This window comes from Numenius arquata, chromosome 4 (assembly GCF_964106895.1).
Source record: "Numenius arquata chromosome 4, bNumArq3.hap1.1, whole genome shotgun sequence".
Lineage (NCBI taxonomy): Eukaryota > Metazoa > Chordata > Aves > Charadriiformes > Scolopacidae > Numenius > Numenius arquata.
Genome location: NC_133579.1, coordinates 12,740,317 through 12,759,810, shown reverse-complemented (window position 1 = coordinate 12,759,810; position 19,494 = coordinate 12,740,317). Strand labels below are relative to the sequence as shown.

The 19,494-nt window shown below is 34.7% G+C and overlaps 1 protein-coding gene across 1 annotated transcript in view; it reads left to right on the top strand.

The window, feature by feature from the left end:
- SNTG1 (syntrophin gamma 1) overlaps positions 1–19,494 on the top strand; it is a 150,331-nt gene that overhangs the window by 95,505 nt on the left and 35,332 nt on the right. The window contains exons 12-13 of the mRNA XM_074146787.1: positions 6,388–6,504; positions 11,005–11,076. Coding sequence (XP_074002888.1) covers positions 6,388–6,504; positions 11,005–11,076 — 189 coding nt within the window. The remainder of the gene's footprint in view (positions 1–6,387; positions 6,505–11,004; positions 11,077–19,494) is intronic.

Genomic DNA, 19,494 nt, shown 5'->3' with positions numbered 1-19,494 from the left:
TGATGACTGTGTGATATATAGTAATTTTTTTTAGCCAGGACAGGTGTGAGACCTGCTCGGTATCAAAGAGTTTGCCGAGAGCTGCTTTGCTGAGAGCATCAGAGAAGATCTGAAGCTTCTTAGGTTCAGCTGTAAAATGCCTGTGATGGCAACAGGACTGAGTCTCCTCAGTGATAAACCCGGCAGCCAAATGAGCCTGCTCAGGGATGTGCTAAATGGCTCCAAAGGTGAGTTAAGTGGCAGGTAAAGAAGAGAAGTGTCTGCAAGAAGAAAGGAGGCCTCATTCAAGTGAGGAAGTCGGGTTGGTCTAGATAACGCAAGATATATATTTTTCATCATCTAGCTACCATACCTATTAACCAGGAGAATACCTAACTCAATCCCTTGTAAAATGCACACATCCCTTGTGCGATTCAGGGGGTTTTCCCATATGCTGGCTAACTGCTCTAGTTGATGATTTTTTTCTTTTAATTACCCAGTTAATATCCTGCAAGTCGGGAGTAGCATGAGCTATTTTTGTACTGATTCCTTCTAGTAATTTCACACACATACCCCAAATTAATATAGATTGGTATGTAGTACTGCAGTTTTCATTGAAATCCATCTTTGTAAAAACAGCTGCATACAGTCTTTCTTGGAAATAGTCTTAAACAGGAATGCTATACTTTCTAAATGCTAATGCTCTATTAAAATGAACAAATTCATATTGTAATGAATTTTAAATACATGTAATTATTCATTGACTTGAATAATTTAAGGGAAGCAAAATAACCCCATCTTTTAATGTTGACATTTTGACAAAGGCACATTTTGACAAAGGCCCAATTAATGTTCAAATTGACTTTGTCTTTAGAAGAATTTATTGCAATGAACAGATACTTACAAGTCTTAAATAAATAAAATGAGTTCTTTGAAGTAAACTGTAGCTATTAACAGGTAAAATTGGGTGAAAAACTGAATGGATGAGACAAAATGTTGTTCTGGATTAGCAGATTATAACAACAAGAAGATTGTGAGAAACCTGGAAAAGCAAAGTACAGATCTTTGCCTTTTCAGAAAGCTGTCCTTTATCTACATGTAGCCATCACTTTTCAAATCTGCGAAGGGAGTGAAGGCATGAAGTAGTCAATATAGTCTTGATTTCTAGCAAGATCTGCTAGATCTCATTGAGCAAATGCTAAAATTTCTCATAGGATGGTGCTGGATGTAATGCAAACTGTAATGCAGATTTTTCAAACAGTGCTGTAAATACTGGACAGATGTCTGCAGAGGAATAGGCAAGTTTTGTTGCCCTAAACAACTGTCTTCGCTCTGGTTATGATATTGTGTGCTAAGAAAGCAAATATACTCTGTTTTCAGTCTTTGATATCAGTTTTCAGTTATCTGGAGTGTAAGGGAAAAATCATCTTCCGTAATTAAGAAGTATTTTCTGCTTTCTCTGGTACTGTTTACCACAAGACTCCTAAATATTTCCTTAATTCTTGTGTGATTGTTTGAAAAACAGAACAGGACAAAAACAAATGGAAAATTTATACTCAGCTTTGGTCTGGTAACAAGATGACAGCATGAGTTTTACCCAGAAGGAAATTAAGCCATATGAGATTCAATAAATGTGTAAATTTAGAATCTTCCATAATAATTTCATAATCTCCAATAATAAGGGAAATGCTTAGACATTGAATGATCCATTAGTAGGTAGTACGTAGGTGGTTCAAAAATATGAAGGTGATCTTTGTCAGTGGTAGCTTTAAAGCACATAGGATAGAAAGGAGGGGAAATGAAGGGAAAAGTAATTTGCAAGCAATCGTTTTCTCTTTTTATACATTCATAGTTTTTCTTGTTTCATGGAATCACAGATTGGTTGAGCATATAAGGAGCCTCTGGCGGTCATCTTGCTCAGCCTCCCTGTTAAAGTAGGATTACCTGGAGCAGGTTGCCCAGGACCATGTCCATCCACAATTCAAACCAAAAATATTTCATTTCTAAATTTTGAGGTTCAGAAATAAAAGTCAAAGGGGATATTTGTGAAAGCTGCTCCTCTGCTATTAATAATTTCATGTCATTATTTTCTAGAAAATACTGACCATTACTGACATTTATTTGTTCACAAAACACAATGAAGAAAATGAGACTTTAAATTATTTTAAATCTAATCTGAAAGATCTTTCATTGCCATTTGTCTTCTGTTTCTTTGAGATCATTTTTCATATGCAGACTGCCTTGGTTTAGTGGACTATGGCAAGAAGATAGAAGATAATTCACAGGAATTTAAATATATATATATATTTATGGAAGGATTACCAAGTTTTTCACAGACCTGAAAAATAGGATAGGAGACATTTTGACTACATTTACAGCACAGCAAAATTTTTCTAGCATTCATTTGAAATTGTATATGATCAGTTTTCCTGTTGACTTAAAAAAAATTATTACACAGCATAAAAATCCTAAGCCTTTTAAATACAGGACTGTTTTTGCCAATGATTTTATTACAATCACACTTTTTTCTCCACTTTAGTGTGGTTTTATTATTTTTCTGCTAACAATTGATTATAATGAATTTTAAGACTATAAAACAGAGAAAACAATAAGAAAACCACAGTAGAGAGCATCATATGAGTTCCTCATCCCTCATCATTTTTCCCATGTTGTCTGACATATTAATTTGTCTTCTGACTCCATGTTTACCCTGTTGCCCTACAGCACTGTTCCAAATAATATGAGTATGAATATGAGACTTCCAAGATAAAAAGCTGTTGGTGCATCTGTTCTGATCATTGAATCGCCTCATTCATGTAATGTCACGTACATTTTACATTTCATTTTGGGGAATTTCTCTCTTTTTCTTCCTAAAATATAATAAAATTTGTGTAAAAACTCTGGAGAAGTCTCTCTGAAAGTCCGGGCTATAGAAGTCATTTTAGAAATATGTTGGACGGTTATGAAATATGGCGGTTTATGCCAATTTCTCTTGCTTGATTGAAGAAAGCATCCTGCTTCACTTATAATTTAGATATTTCTTTTTTTTTTTTTTTTTTTTTTAAATCTACATGGTTTAACTCATAAACTATAATAACTTATTGAATCTTTGTTACTGAACCAGCAGCCACTAAGTTAACTAATCTGTGTCACCATTTTATTTTGAAGAATGAGCTGCTTCAGGTAACTGAGGAACCAGGACTTCAAAAATTTTCTTTGAAGTGGAATGTTATCACAAATAAAATCTGTTTTCCCCACCACTGCCACCTGCGTTGATAATGGTCAGCAGTTTATAGGGACTCAAAAAAACTTTTTCTAGGATTGAAAAACTAGCCTGGTTTTTAAATTTATAAAGGGGCATGCTATGCACTGTCTATTTGTGATTCACATTTATTTCCATTCATCAATTGTCTGTGGCTGTAGATATTTCTTTTTAGATAGAATCTCATGAAATTCCTTATTTTGGGCCAAGTCCACATGTACAACATTAAGATCTGTTCCAAAACCAACAGTTCAAATTTCATATTCGTTCACTATTTCAATACATATATACACAAGAATTATTCATTTGGAAAGTTAAGATCCCTTTCCAAATAAACAATTTTTTGAAGATGTTCACAGTCAAAGCTTTTTTAGAAGTCAAAATATTTACCAGTAACATAAATGTCTCAAGAAAGTGGCCTCTATTTTATCTCATAAGTGAATAATTTTCAATGGTTTCTCAGTTTCATTATATAAAAATTACAATATTTTATTTAACTTCATATTCAGTGTTTTTAGATAAACGGAGACCACTTAAGGAACACATAAGTAAAATAGTTATCAAGTATTTGTTCAGTTTTCCGGAATTTAGCCCATGCTATTTTAATCCACACGTGAATATGCACATGCACTCAAACAACTTTGTAAATGTTCCTAATTATAATCATACAGCCTTTGCTTAACAATTCTTCTATATGTTTAATAGTAAGTATTCAGTCTGAAGGAGAAATGCCTTTTTGTTAATAAAACCTTGGTACAGCAGGTTGTCTGAAAAATCAATCTAATTTCTCTTCATGATCTACAGAGGCCAGGGAGAAATATCTAAAAGAGAAAATTCATGGTACTTTAGTATTAAGGCAATCAAATGTGAAATATCAATATATCTGCACAGCATGACTGACTGTATCCTGTTATTCTGGTGAATAGCAGAAGTAGAAATGAGGAATGTGAAAAAGAAAAACGTATCTGAAAACAGATTACATACAGTGCTACAGTGATAATAAATATCATCAGGCAAGATGATATCTTACTGTGTGTCTGATTTTAATGAAACAAATCAAGATAGAACCAAATCAATTCGGTTTAATTAATTTTAAAGCATAGATGTCTCAATTCCTAGAAATTAGAGATCATTCATTCTCTTTCAGTTACAGAGAGGAAAATGTGCCAAACTTTTACACAGTAGTATGATTTTTTTATACTACTTCTACTCTTTTCTGTAGTCTCTCTCAGTCACTGAGCTCTACAGATTCCCACCAAGTCAGAGGGATGGGGATCCATGCCTATCCTGCATTGGGTAACATACAAAACAGCAGAAATGAGGGAAATTTGAATAAATATTTAATTGCAATTATTTAAAACTTCTCTTACTGTACCTGTCAGTTGGGTTTTTTTTCTGACTTTTTCTTCATTCAGGAATGGATGAGATTTCAGAGAATGTGGCTTTTTTAGTTATTGCATGACAATATAGTGTTGAGCACTCTGCTTGATTCTTGAGTATTGTGGTACAGCTCTGTCTTCTTTTTCAGTTTTATAAACTTCTTTAATCACCAAACCAGCAGATACTTAAACACATATTAATCATGGGACCTGAGACTATATTACAGTGTTAGTCTTTGCTATTGGCAAAAGAGTTAAATGCTGAGATTTCACTGTAAGGGTCAGAGGAATGGGCTTTCTCCTTGTCTCTGTTTACAGACCATAAAATATCTGGTAAACTGTGATGGAGAGTAGTAGTGTAGATTTCATACATAGGGATTTGAAAAAGCTGTTATTTTCCAGTGTGTTGCAACACAATCCAACAGAAAAAAAAACAAACAAACAAACAAAAAAACCAAAAACCAAAACACAAGAAAGAAAAGGAAAAAAAAAACCAAACCAAAACCAGACACACACCCCCATTTATTTTAATATATATTCCATGAAGAATTGTTGATGAAAATTCTCTTCCCAACAATAATGAAATAAACTTGTATAAATCACTTTTTAAAAAGTACGTGGCATATAAGATCTCAAAGGATAAAACATGCAGTACAAACATTCATTTTAGGTACATTTATATCATTGGTAAACTTACAAACTCATTGACTATTAATATGATTGTAGTTATTTTTCCTCAACTGTTTCCCTTATATATTCATTACTGACATTAAGACAGAGAATGCCCCATGCCTAGTTAATGTAGAAATCAGTTTCACAAAGCAATTTAAAAATAGATCTATTCCATTAGCAGCACTGTATGAAATATGGGTTGATCTATTTTCCGTAGCAGTAGTGTACCAGTGCACACTGGAAATTGTATTTTATTCCTAATGGTATGGTTATAAATCAAAAGTTGCATGCTGTGTCTACTCCCTGTTCAGATGTTCTCCAGAAGTTGGCATAGTGGTGACTCATACTCTGTTACTCTTTAAGGATTTGATATTGAATTGCTCAAACGTAATAGATGGATAGGTAGGGAATTAGATCCTAAAATGGGTTTGAATATGTTCTAGTCCATATATCTATGTCGGAAGATCTGCAAGTAGTCGTAAGAGTCAACAGCCTTCTGGTTACTTCTTAGATGTAGATGAAGTCTGTTCAAAATAGCACCTGAAAACAGTCTGTTAATTTGCTGTTCGTAAGAAAGGAGGTTCAAAAGTCTTACATAGGCATTTCTGGAGGGGGAAAAAAAATCTTGTCATTATTTGGAAATAAAGTTTGTAAGATCATATTGTTTAATGCATAATTGTGAACTTGTGTGTGGAGACTGTATCTACATTGCAGTGTAACAACAGTTACTTTTTTTTGTATTCCTGCCTAGTAGTTCCTTACACTTCACTTGCATTAAACTCCTCTGAAGTGATCTGTCAGCAAATATGTCAGCTTTTAGTGATATAATAGAACTTTAACATCCACTGAGTATGTGGGTTAGCTTTTTCGTTGTTGCTAGTAGAATAAATATTTGTTCTGATGTTTTTGGATTGTCATAACAGGCATTCTTTATACAAGTGTATGATTGTAAGTCAACTGCCAATACACCATATAGTGTCCATGGTTCAAGCTATGTAAAATTTGACAGACATCAGCTTACTTGCATGAAATATTTGCAATTCATTTGAAGAAAGTGTCTGAGAAATTTGTCAACACTATTGATTTTTCTGTCAGATAGTCTACATGGGCTGGACGGAAGAACGGGAACAAGACTCCCTTCAAGATCGAATGTACACACCAAAGTTCCTAGCACTGAGGGGATCTTCCCTGTATAAATTTATAGCACCTCCAGTAAGTATACTTCTCGTGCTTAGTGGGAATAGATGTTATTAAATAAAAAAGAAAATAATGAAATATGTCTAAGGCTTTCACAATAAATTATCACTCATTGAGCTAAGAGGATTTCAACTTACAGCACTGGAAACTTCCAGGGTATGTGGTACAGAAGTGATAGAAAATAGCTGTTCGTCAGATGATTGGGCATCTAACAAGAATTTCTTTTTCCCCACTTATTTGGGCACTTAGAAAAATACAAGAGAAATCTACTTGTGCTAAAAGGGGGCTTTTCATTTTCCTTTGGCAGGCAGAACAATCCTGAAGCAAGATGGTTAGATTTAAACTGAACTATCATTTTAAAGTCAAACTGCTGAGATTTGGGGAAATATCAAAGCTTTTTGCATGCTGTGGAAATGGCAATATCTCCTCTGCATTTAGATTTCATCCTGAATGTAACTTTTATTCTGCTTGGGAGCACCAGAAGGAAGGTAGGGAAGCAAATGAGAATTGTTTAGGTTAAACATATTAATTGGAGTCTGAGTGGCAACACTGGGCAAAATTTTGGCTGTTATCTCCTACTCAGCAATTTACTTTCACAGTTTTATGGTACATCTAAACTGCAGTAAACAGAGATATCCTTTAGCTATCTTTTAAGCCAGTAGCTAAGGATCCAGTAGCAGTGTCATACTGGCAGCAAGGACAGTCATGTGAATTCATTTGCTCTGCTTATTGAGTGACCTTTCTGACTGCTGCTAAACCCTGTGTTGCCAGATCCAGGCTGTAGCTCCTTCCTGCCTGAATCATAGAATCATAGAATAGTTTGGGTTGGAAGGGGCCTTTAAAGGTGATCTAGTCCAACCCCCCTGCAATGGGCATGGACATCTTCAATTAGATCAGGTTGCTCAGAGCCCTGTCTGACCTGACCTTGAATGTTTCCAGGGATGGGGCATCTGCCACCTCTCTGGGTAACCTGTTTCTGATGTAGTTCAAAGCCAGCTTGAAAGTCTTTACATCATTCATCAGTCACTATTCATGTTTGTTTAGCAAAGTGTTTAAGAACATGTGAAAGACATGAAGAATAGAAGTTAAGTATGAACTGAAAAGTTTGTGTTCGATGTCTGTACACTAGTTCATGGGTATGGGATTTTGGCTCTCCCATGGCTAGTAATGGAAGTTTGGCTTTTGTGGGTGAATATTTTTCAGGATCAGCCTAAAATATCAGATTATGCTACCAACCACCTGAATTCAAAATCAGCTCTGCTGGCTTTAGCAGACCTACCCTAGCATTTGCTGCCCATCAAATAAAGCCACCTCCATTCTGTACACTAGATGGAAGCAGAAACAATGCTGAGAGCTCCTGGTCAATACAGAAGAGGAAGATTATTCTTTTTTAAGCACTATGGAAGAAATTACAAGCCTCTTTACTGGGGATTCAGTCATAAGTTCCCAGGAGTAATATGCTGCTGATGGGTAAATGGGTAATGGGTGATGATTAATGGGTGTGGGAGGAACATGTTCATAATAGGACTGTGAACTGTGGCGTTGTGAGTTAGGACAATTTTGGCAAGCTGCTGCTCTATGAGACAAGGCACTGATCCTTGATGTCTTTATAGGCATTGTTTCAGCTGAGCTGCAAGCACAACATGATTTTGTTTTGCCAGATTCTGGTTCTGATTCTAAAATAGGAAGACAGTTAAAACAGAGAAAAATATTTTCTCTCTATGGAATAGGAGGGAAGCAGAATGACAAACATGCTTTATAAAGGACAAAGAGAGGAAGATTCCCTATAGAGCTGTCTTAAAAACATGCAATGTATGTAATAATTGAATACATGTGCCCAGCAAAATTATCTTCTTACCAAAGACTGCATTAGGCCTTTTAAAAGGACTTCTAAAATCCTGTGGGTTTTTTTTTTTTTATACAAACTTTTGCACATAGTTATATTTGCTGTTCTGCGGGTGTATGTGTTCATCTCTTCCAGGGATTACGAAAGATTAAGAACAAACTTTCAATGCCAGTTTCAGAGCTTCTGTTTATGAAATGTGTAAAGTGTAGTTATAAGAAGAAAAACAGTTTTAATTATATTTGCAGTGTAAACTCCTTGGATTAAGTTGTTTTCTGAACTGAATGTGCTGCCAAATTTTAAACCATAAAATCAAAAGAAATATTTCCCTGGTCTCTGCCAAAGTCCAACACATTAGGAAGGGATGTGTTTAAACAGTATAGTAGCTTCCCCCTGCCCCTTTTTTGCTATTTGATCAATAGTACTTCTACTTTCCGTGCTCAGATAAATGAGCAGTTATATCTTATTTGCATTTTGAAAGCTTTAAACAAAATTATGTTTTTTTCTTTCACTGTTATTTCCTGGTACATTTTCTCCTTTAAAATTTTTAAGTGTGTCATCTGGTGGGCTTCACTTTCTTATGGTTTATAGTTGAAAATCTCAGAGAGAATGCACTTGAAAAGGCTGCTAACATCTTTTCTATTGCTACTCAAGCTTTTAAATTAAAATATTAAAAGAGAACAGGGCAAGCAATTTCTATGGGTGTCTTAATTCCACAGTTGCTTTCGCTTTGCACATATCTTTATACAGAAAGAATTTTGTTTTGACCTGAAAAGAAGTGCCTTTTGAAGTACAAATAAAAATAGAAAAATGGGGGAGAAAGGGGATCTCTGATATTTTTTCCCAAAGTATGGAGCCTACAGTAAGTGTTTAAACATAGCTTTGAATGGCTTTGTGCTTCAGCAGCAATAGTAACTACGTTTTTCTGATGGTGTAATATGACTTCAGCTTCTGTAGCTGGGCTGGTGTTTTAGGCTCAGTGGAGCTGTTGCAAGACTCCTCTCCTCACTTCTCTGTTCATGGTGAGAAAGTTCGGTCTTTGTCCGTTTTGTGTCCACGGAAGAAGGAGCAGCTTTTTTTTTTCCTTTCTTTTTTGTTGCTGACAAAAGCATTTTATATATTGTTCATCACATCTCTGAATAGCTTCTTAGAACTCAGGTGTAAAGATTGTATATGTCCAATATTTCTTTACTCCCTCATTCTATATCAAACAATTTGTTGGCTTTCAATATTTCTGAGAGTTGATTTCTCAGTATTCCTTAGAAATCTGTTTTAATACCCATACATCAATAAGATAGTGAAAACTGAGTTTGAGAATGGCTGCAAATAAATAACATTCTAATAGAGGAACTCTGACATGGTATTTTTGAACTTTCCATTCCTGACTGTGATTTCGTCAAAGGGCTTTCAATTAGAATAGTGTTTATACCTAAAAATTAGTTAGGGTTAGAATATACATCACCAAAATTATTTTGATCAGGAAAGTTTTATACCAAGGCATCCAAACCCATAAATGCTTCTCAGCCATGTTTTGTCTATTCATGATTATTTTATCTGTAGATAAAAGATGAATTGATCTTATAATATTTTCTTAATGGATATTCTTTTGTGATACATTTTCCAAAGAACTTTATATTCTTGATTTTTGAATACCAAATAAACTTCTATCTTTATGAGCCTCTTCATCTTGCCTAACAATTGCAATGATACAACTGTCTTCCTTTGGAGCTGGGCCACTGTTCAATACTTCTTAATATTAAGATATTTTTTTCATATATAGCCTGAATTTTCATTTTGCTTTGTGTGTTCTTCTGTCTTTTGAGACTGTGAATAATTCTCCTATTTCCTTCTCTCAGTGTCCTTGGAAAGTTATTTATAGATTGCTGTGATATCCCCTTGACTCTTTCCTTACTGAATATATTTATCTATCCATTTCTGTCTTATTTAAGTCTTATCCCTTACACTTGCATGATTTTATTGAACTCTTTTATCTAAGCAATTTTTTGTGTAAAATAGTTGTTTAAAATTAATACTGTGAAAAGCAATTGTCAATTTATAAGAAAAAGAGGATAGAAAGACTATTCTTCAAATCTTAGTTTGTTAGAATTTAGGAGTTGATCAATATGAGCAAGAAAAAAAGAAACTGTATATTTGGTTGTTTCTCGTTATTTTTTTCCCCTGGATTTTGAGGCACGTCTGGGACATTGCAAGGTTGGAGAATTTGGTTTTATGGATTTGCAAACAATGTAGGTAACTGGGAGGAAATTGTGGCATGCAGTTACAAAGCGGGATGTGGTGAGAAAGGTGACTTCTTATAGTCAAGATTCTGTGAGAGAAATTCAAGGGCTGCATCCTCTCAGGATCTTGATGCAAACCCCACCAGTTCCCAGGGGAAGCCTCATCGTTCAGCATAGAGCAGCCTGCAAGCAGAGGCACTGTGTTGTAAGTACAAGGAGACAGGCAAGATGTCTCCTAAGCGCTGCCTGTATGCAACAGTCTAGTCCCTGGTAGTTACTGCTCTGAGGCAGTGCTTGGTCTTTCAGTATACATTTTAGTGGATATAAATGGTTTAGGGATAGATTTTTGATTTTTGAATAAACTTAATTCTTGAAATAAACAAAAATAACTTACTTTCTTTTCCTGTTTGTTTGTTTGTTTGTTTTTTTCCCAAGGTCACAACCTGGGATTGGACACGAGCTGAGAAAACATTTTCAGTTTATGAGATAATGTGCAAAATTCTCAAGGTATGATGAGAAAGCATAAAATAAATTACTACATTGTCAGACCAGTTGACAAACCAGAACTTAACACTGCAACTGGAAACTGCATGCGACCACCTTGCAGAAAGAGATCAATTTTTTTCCCTTTGAAGTTAATACCAGAAGTCCTGGTGTTAGTAGATATAGAGCTAAACTAGAAATTGACAAAATTGGAAATAAACTATTTTGACTAGGAAACTATTTTGTTTCTCCATAATGCTGTATGGGTTTTTTAGCTTAATTTTAATGTCATATTTAACTAGTATAAAATTTCTTTTTCAAACAGGGAAGATAAAGAAACAGTGATCAATTTGGTTGCTTTGAAACATATTGATGCAACTAACAGTGGCTGCAATGTAAGATTTCACGAAGAATGAGAGGAGAGTCCTTAAAATATGCAATATAATTTTAAAAACTATTGTCTTATTTTTTCCAATTTCTTCAGTTTTCCTTAATTGTAATAAATGGGAAGAGATAATGAAATATGTTTAGAAAGTTAAAGCTGTGAGTAGCAAATTGAATAGGGCCATTATTGTACATTGTATTTAATTATTTATTTCGTCCCAAGGTAATATATGTGGTCTATTCTCTGTTTTAAAAACAGTGAAAAGTAGTTTCCCACATGCTCAGCATTTCTTAATCTAAAACATGAGGAGAGGAAAAGGAGATGAAAAAAATTCTCTTTCCATTCATCTGAAGTGCTTTCCAGTGTATGTTGGGTTTGGGGTTTTTGGGTCAAAAGCATGTAAAAGGTAATTTGGTCTTTGCTGAAGTTTCATGTAGGCAGAGATAGACTAGTATAAAAAAAAAAAAAAGTATGCAAAATCATATTTTAAAAAAGCGTTTCGTGTTGAGAAGACCTTATATTGACATACATGGTACATTTCCTAGGTCTTGTAGGTCACATAGGTGTACTATACTTTCCTTAGGGAGGCAGATTAAAGATGGAACAGCTCAAAAAATTCAGAAACTTTACATCAGAGACTTCAAAAATAAGAAAGCAAATTTATAGTCTGAAAAAAACCTCTCTGCTAGCAATCTGAAACAGAAAAGTGACAAGAGTTCATTTACTGCTGTTCTTTGGCTGTGAGGTTTGGAGTCTTCATCAAGGAGTGGAACATCCCAAATGCAACACATCCCATCACTGTGGTATCTCCTTTAACTAGCAAGTGTGTGCAAACATTGACTCTTTAGTAGTGGTCATGTAGGGAGAGAATTAATGGGAAAAGTTAGTCGCTCTGTGAAGACATTGCACTGAGGGTATAATATGAACAATGCTCTTAGAGCACAATCAGGCTTTGAGAGAGAAGAAAAATCTCACTTGTGACATGCACATTTATTTATTTTTCTGGTAGCCTCTTATTACTTCAAGCCTTGAGCCTGGAAAACAGTTAGCACCCTGGTAGCTCTCCTCTGAGAATTAAGCCTGTTGGAGCCAGGACAACTCCTCCTTGTCACTTGTCCAAAGATTTTATGATACTGTTTCAATAAAAATGTACAGAAACTATGCTATATATTGTTGTGTCATTTAAGGTCCTCCTTCTTTTCATTTCTTCTACCATTTTTCTTTGTTGACGCTCTTCTCATTTACTCATTTTTAGACCTTTTTCTTTTCCCCCCTTCTCCTTTATCCCCTGTTCTTGTATACCAATGCAGGGATATTTTTTTTTTTTTCCTCTTTTAAGCCATGTAGCAGAAGTTACTTAAAGCCAAGGAATCAGTCCATAAAGCAGTAAAACCTAAACCAATGCCTTCAGGGCGTTGTTGTGTGGAAGCACAGAAACAAGTACAATGGTGCTGTTTTTTCTTATCATCCAGCTCTCCAAACTGTCTGGGAGGATGTTTAGATTCTCCATTCTCAGTCTGCATTAACAGAGGGTGTCCCAGCAGAAAGACAATTCCAGTTTAAGTGATATAGGAATATAATTTATGTGTTTCTTTGTCACATTATTCATATGCAGTTATTCCTTTATTGTCTGCCAACATGGGTAAGCTTATAAAGTGTTTCAAATGTGTTCTTTAGCTGACTGAAACCTGTAGATAATGAAAAAATGGAAGTAAAAAACTCATTGCAATGAAATTACAGCTTCTGACATTGGAGTATTAGTCTTCACCATATTCTAGTTTTCTACAGCAGGTACTATAGGACTTAACCATGATTTCACTAAATATAAAAGCAAATAAACCCAAGAAACAGTTTCCCATTATTGCTACTACATTGAACCCCTGTAGAGACTCAAGGTTTTGTTCAGCTTTTATGCCAGCATCATGAATGTCTCCATTTCAGCAGTGTGTGTTTCTGGACACATTTGTATAAGCCCCATGGATATTACTGAAGCAGAGCCAACTTAAAAAAAGTTACTCTGGTGCTTTGTGATCACCTTCAAACTTCTTCCTTTCTATACTACTTCACATGCTACTTTCATTATAAATTTGTTTTCCCTGGAGAATGAGTTGAATGCCAAAAGGGCAGGCTAACAGGGTTTGAAGCGATTATATTCTCAGAGATTGATAGAGAGCATGATAGCTCAGGAAACCTAATAAAAAAAAATGAAGAAAAGAAACCTGGGCCTTTCTACAGTAGCATCATCCCTCTCCTGCGCTTGTTGTTCTTCCATAGCAGAGACTGAGTTCATGTCATCCTTTTCAGGAAAATTGAGAAGATAGAATTATTCTGTGTTTCTACTTCAGAGGAGACAATCACTGAATCACTACTGAATACACATTAATATTTCAGTGTTTCAGTATGAAAGAATACTACCACTTGTGGTGGCAGTAAAAATATTAAAACTCTAAATAAATATTAATGCCTATACCCAGCAGCTGACTTCACTGATTTAATTGTCTGGAAGGGAATATAGTCCAAACACGTTAAATAAAACTCACAACTCATCCGCCACCGTGGTCAATGTTTTCTTCATAGTTCTTCTGCATGTGTGGAGTGTGCTTTCTCCTTTAACATCCATTCCAAAGGTGCTGACTCTCCTTATGAACAATATAGGACACTGGGATGTCATTTTCAATTTTTATGGTTCTCTCAGCTTCAAGGCCCTAAAAGGCAGGATCTTCTGCACCTTAATCAGAGATGTCAGAGATTATTATGTGATTTTTAACTACTGGATTCATGTTGTTACCGTATTCTTTCTTTTCTTTTCTCTCCCCACCCCGCCCCGCCCCGCCCCCCCCCCCCCCCCCCCCCCCCCCCCCCCAATCAGATTACAAGGAAAAGAAAGAGAGGACCATCATAATAATCAGGGAGACCATTACAATTTGAGGCATAAAAGTAGATTTTAAAGGTGTATTTTGGCTGTGTAAAAACCAATTCTATTGACATAAATTCAGCAAACACTAATTCCCTAATTCAATATTTACAATTTTAGATAGTAAAAAAAGCACAAAAAATCTCCAAACCCTGACAATCACATTCATACACCACCAAAACAATAATTGATTATAAAAAAAAGGTTCTGTAGAAAGCTTTCAAAATACCATGTGAAAATACAAATCTGGTAAGTATAAAGGTCTTCATTGTCAAGATTTTTAGGTTAACATAGTAATTTTTGACATGCAAAGTAGATAAAGCAGGCTGAGTGCAAAAATCACATTTTAATTATATTGGATTAAATTATTCATCGTGAAATAATGGCAAACAGCAGTGCGCTATGTTTGATATAACAGGAACCTTTATGGAGATGCAAATAACTTAAGACCTGAGGGGGTAAATACATGAACTGGTAAGCATACAAAGTAATTTATTAAAAATTTAATAGGTGTGTTCATCATGTGGTGGAAGTACCTTAAAAGAGAGAAAATATGAGGCATTGAAGAGGTTTTTAACCCTAAAAAGAAACAGGTAAAAAGAGTGAGTAGAAATCAGTCAGGCAAGTTTAAGTTGGGAAAAAGTTAGAAATTGTAAAAGTTTGATGATCAATCAGTGGCAGGTACTCATAAGAGAAGTAGATAGCTTTTAAACCACTTCTTATAGTGGTTTAAAACCACCAGTTTTATTCTAATTGATGCTACTGGGACAGTGACACTCGCATGTGGATGAAAACCTGTGATCCATGATAAGCAATTTGTCAGGCAAGATAATCTAATGCTACCACTTCTGACATTTAAATGTACCTATAAGTCATTTTCAACAGAATGGGTGGTAGAATTTACCATGAATAAGTATTTCTAATTTATTCTGGAAGAAGCTTGTTTCACCCTATCGTCTATTTTGAAGAGTAAAACCCCATTATAAGGCAACTAATTCCAATGTTAGGATTGGTCAAATCTTCAATACTCCAGAAAAGCAGATAGTTTTATCACTAGCTTCCAAAATGGGCAGATGTCTTGTTCAGTACTTCAAAGATGGCTGAATTATTTTGTCTTTTTGGTACCTCTTATATATTTGATAAGCAATTTTAACATGTGTGTTTTGAGTGTGTGTGCGTGTGTGTGCATGTGCATGCATGTGTAAGTGTGTATATTTTAACAAGATTTAAGTTTCTGATAAATTAGTAAAATATTTAAGCAATTTTTGCATATGGGGGTAGAAAAACATTTGTTAAATTCTTCAGGTAAATTATGAAGAGTAATATAAAATATTGCATTTCTCTGCAAGCAAGTTTACTTTGTTTCCTTGAGTGACTAATGTTCTTCAGCTTCATCCAAGCATGTCCTTTTATTGTGAGAAAGTACTTTCCTTGGTTGTCACCCACCTGCCATCTTCAATGTGTCATGCAAAAATATTTGGAGATTTACAATAAAAAGCACACTTAACTCAGCATAAACCAGGAAACATATTCAGGTGTCAGATCAGCTCTGAAATGAAATGTGAAGATAATTGTGAATGGCAGTCTGTGCCGGCAATATGTCAGGGTGGTGAATCATTGATGTTTATAGCTGGTATCATTCACATCAGTGCAGCTATAATTTTCTTACTATATTAATCAGGACCAACTTGATGTCTCAGAAGACTTGTGTTTCCTTCCATATTTAGTTATTAACGTGTGTAAAACCTTCAAATGCAGTTATGTTAATTTTTCCACTTAAATTTCCGCTAATTTTGTTTTCCATTTCCAGTAAGTCAAGTACAGGGAAAAGATGATATAAAAAGCATAGGAAACTACTGAAAATGTTTATTTATTCAGACAAATTTTAAAATTAATGCCAGTAGACACATAAACATATAAAGTCAAGGTACAGAACTTATTTTGAATTATACCATAAACATAATTTGCTCTGTGGCTGAGGCTTGTATCCTCATGTGATTCCACTAAGGCTCTTCACACATACTCAAAACTGCTTAGGAGGCATAAGTAATGTATTCCTTTAATGAATAGGTTAATACTATATCTAGGGAAAATTAGATTTTTCAGCCAGGGTTTAGCCAGGTGCCAGTTCAAAGAAAAAGTGCTAAACTGTTGAGTGTTTCATTTCTAAACACTTGAAGTAATTTTCATTCTTCGGTTTGCCTCCTGTTCTACATTTAAGACTGTTTAATGTTTCAAAAGAAAAGAGGATCTGTTTTTACTATAAATAGAGTTACAGTTGTTTTATAGGTTAAGAAAAATAGTAAAAGTCATGAATTAACTCCATGTCCACTGTCATTAAGATCACCATTACGTTGGCTTCAGTTATATGATAAACTTCTCAGGCACTAGTATCATTCAGTAATCAAATAGAGCTTGTGACAAGGCCATTGAATTTCCATCACTGGATCCCTACAAGCATAAGCTGGTGTGAATCTGCTCCTGCCTTGCACAGAGCAGTGCACTAGATGACCACACCTCTGACTCAATCATCTGTGTTTTTTGTGATTCTCTATGTGATGTCAGTTCATTTCTCTTCCACATGTACATAGTGATACAATCCTTAATCCATGGTGTGTTAATTTGGATAAATTTAATGGGCCTGGAGTATCAAAGGTATCAATGTTCCTGTAACTGTACAGCACTGTGTTAGAGTCTTTTGTGAAAGCAAAGACGCAGTTACTAGATTCATGACAACTGCCACAGTACAAAGGCTTATTAACTTTTTATTTGATTCAGAAAAGGAAGAAGAAACCATATTTGAAACATGAAGTTATTAGGAAATTTCTCTTTTCTTGAAAAAGAAAAAATACCAACCATTTTTTGACATTTTTAATGCTATATTAGAATAGTATAAACTGTCACCTTTTGGGGAAAAAAAAGTCATTTGTGTTGGGCTGGGGCTGCCAATCTGAGTCTGATCCTACTTCCTAGAAGAAATGGTAAGATAAAAACACTGAGGAAAAGAAGAACAGATACAGAAAATATATGTTTAAATGACTCCTGCAACCTTTCTGGTGGTTAAAGGCATTAGCTTCACCTTCTCCTAAAAAGTTGCTTTTTGCTGCCTGTCTACTTATGAGACCCACAGTGCTGTTGCAACATCCTTGACAGGCAAAGCCAAATTCAACTTTTAACTTAAAGCAAAAGTAATGATGGAAAAGAACAGAAATAAGGTGTGAAACATAAATAATGAAAAAGGATTCTCTGGAAAGACAAGTATATGTCTTACATCCCAGATGTTACAGATTTATCTAAAGTTTGAGGATTCCTCTCATTGTCTTAGTCTAATAAGGGTATTTCTCAAGACCAATGCGATGCATTCTGTCAGGATTTTATCCACTAATATATTCTGATACATCAATTTTAATACATTTGGTTTTGTGTAGCATTTTTCTCTAACTTATCAATCTTCTCTTATTTTCTGATCACATTCTTTAATTATTTGAGTTTTGTCCCATCTTTCTTTCTGACAAATGCAATAATTAAATTTAGCATAAGGTGTTGGAGTTTTATTGCATAAAGAATTTAAGAGTATAGGCTTTCATGCAACAGTGACCATACTGTATTTTTTCACTGGATCCGAGTCCCATTCATTATATGAAATAAATCATTCCTGCCTCAGTGATAACTATTCAAAATTTCCTTTGATATATTCTCATCATGGGGGAAGTCTATATATTACTCTCAACAGACAGAGCCAACACTAAAACTAAAAATATTAATTTCCTAACTAATTTTTATTTTGTAGTTTTATGATAGGATCTTCTTTTCCATAGGCACTTTTGAATTTTCTTCAAGACACCATTAGTCAGTACATGTACAATATCATTTTTTTCACATTTACTGATACAAATCTGCTGACATACTGATATCCAACAATTATGCTTTCACTATACTACCCTAATCTATTCTAAGCATACCATAATATATTCATAAGCTATTTGGGTAAGTAAGGAATTCTGTCTTAAAAAAAAAAAAGAGTAAAAAAAAAGTATGAGGTCTTGTAAGTAATGCTTTTATTACAATGAATAATCAATTTGGTGGGTAATTTTCCAGCCTTTTATTTAATCAGATTTAATTCTTATCGTTCCAATATTTGTGTCCTTCATTAGGAAGACTTTCAAAAGACCTTTTCCTACTTTTAAAACAAATGCATCTAAAGTTGAAAAAAAGAAACAAACCGCACAAAAATTTCACTATGTGAGAATTACAAGGACTTTTCTTCCACATAATTTCTCAATCCAGTTCTGTTTTTGAGTCAGGTGATTTTTTTCTGTTCTTAAGAGGTACATAGCCACTTGAAGGAGATATAGAGTATCCTGTTCTCATTTCCCATGGCTAGTAGCATAACAGCCGATAACAGCCAGGAAAGGTAGGGATTGCATCGTAAACACCATGGGGTTGGAGCATGTTCAGAATGAAATCTTCAAAATGGTAACAGCCAAATTTTGCACAGAAAATCTAAATTTTTCAGTATTTTTTTTCAAGGGCAACAAAACTTTCCTTCCATACCTGAAGCACTTGTTGCCACTGCAAAGAATGGAGGCCCCACAGCAACCCAAAAAGCAGTTTCAGGGAGTAGTTCTGCCTGCCTGTTTCTCTCTTTGTGTTTCGCAAGGACAAACCAATTTCATTCCTTTTCCTAATTTATTTCACAGAACTGATTTAGCTGTTTTAACTATAACATGAAAATGAAAACTATCCTCAGGCAGGCAACTAATATGGAAAAAAAACCCCAGCTACAAGTATTTCAATTTGAGAAAGTTGTAAACAAGGGGTCAGAATGGAAAGACAGACTCACTCCTTAGCCTTGCTATCTATTATCATTATGTTTACTCTTCTGGGATCTGTTCTTAAACTTAATTTCCAGGAAATAATGGCTCAAAGTTTGGAGAGATACAAAACCTTAATAACTCCTTAGAGAGGTAGCAGAACATTTTTAAATCTCTGCTTATAATTACATTAGTCTCTGTTTTTTTTTTTTTTTTTCACAGAAAATAACCACCAGTACTTCTCTGGAAGGAATTAGAATATTTTTTTCCCCAAAAGATTAGTCTGTTTTATGAAAATTTGAAACATTTTCCTCCTATGGTATTAGAAT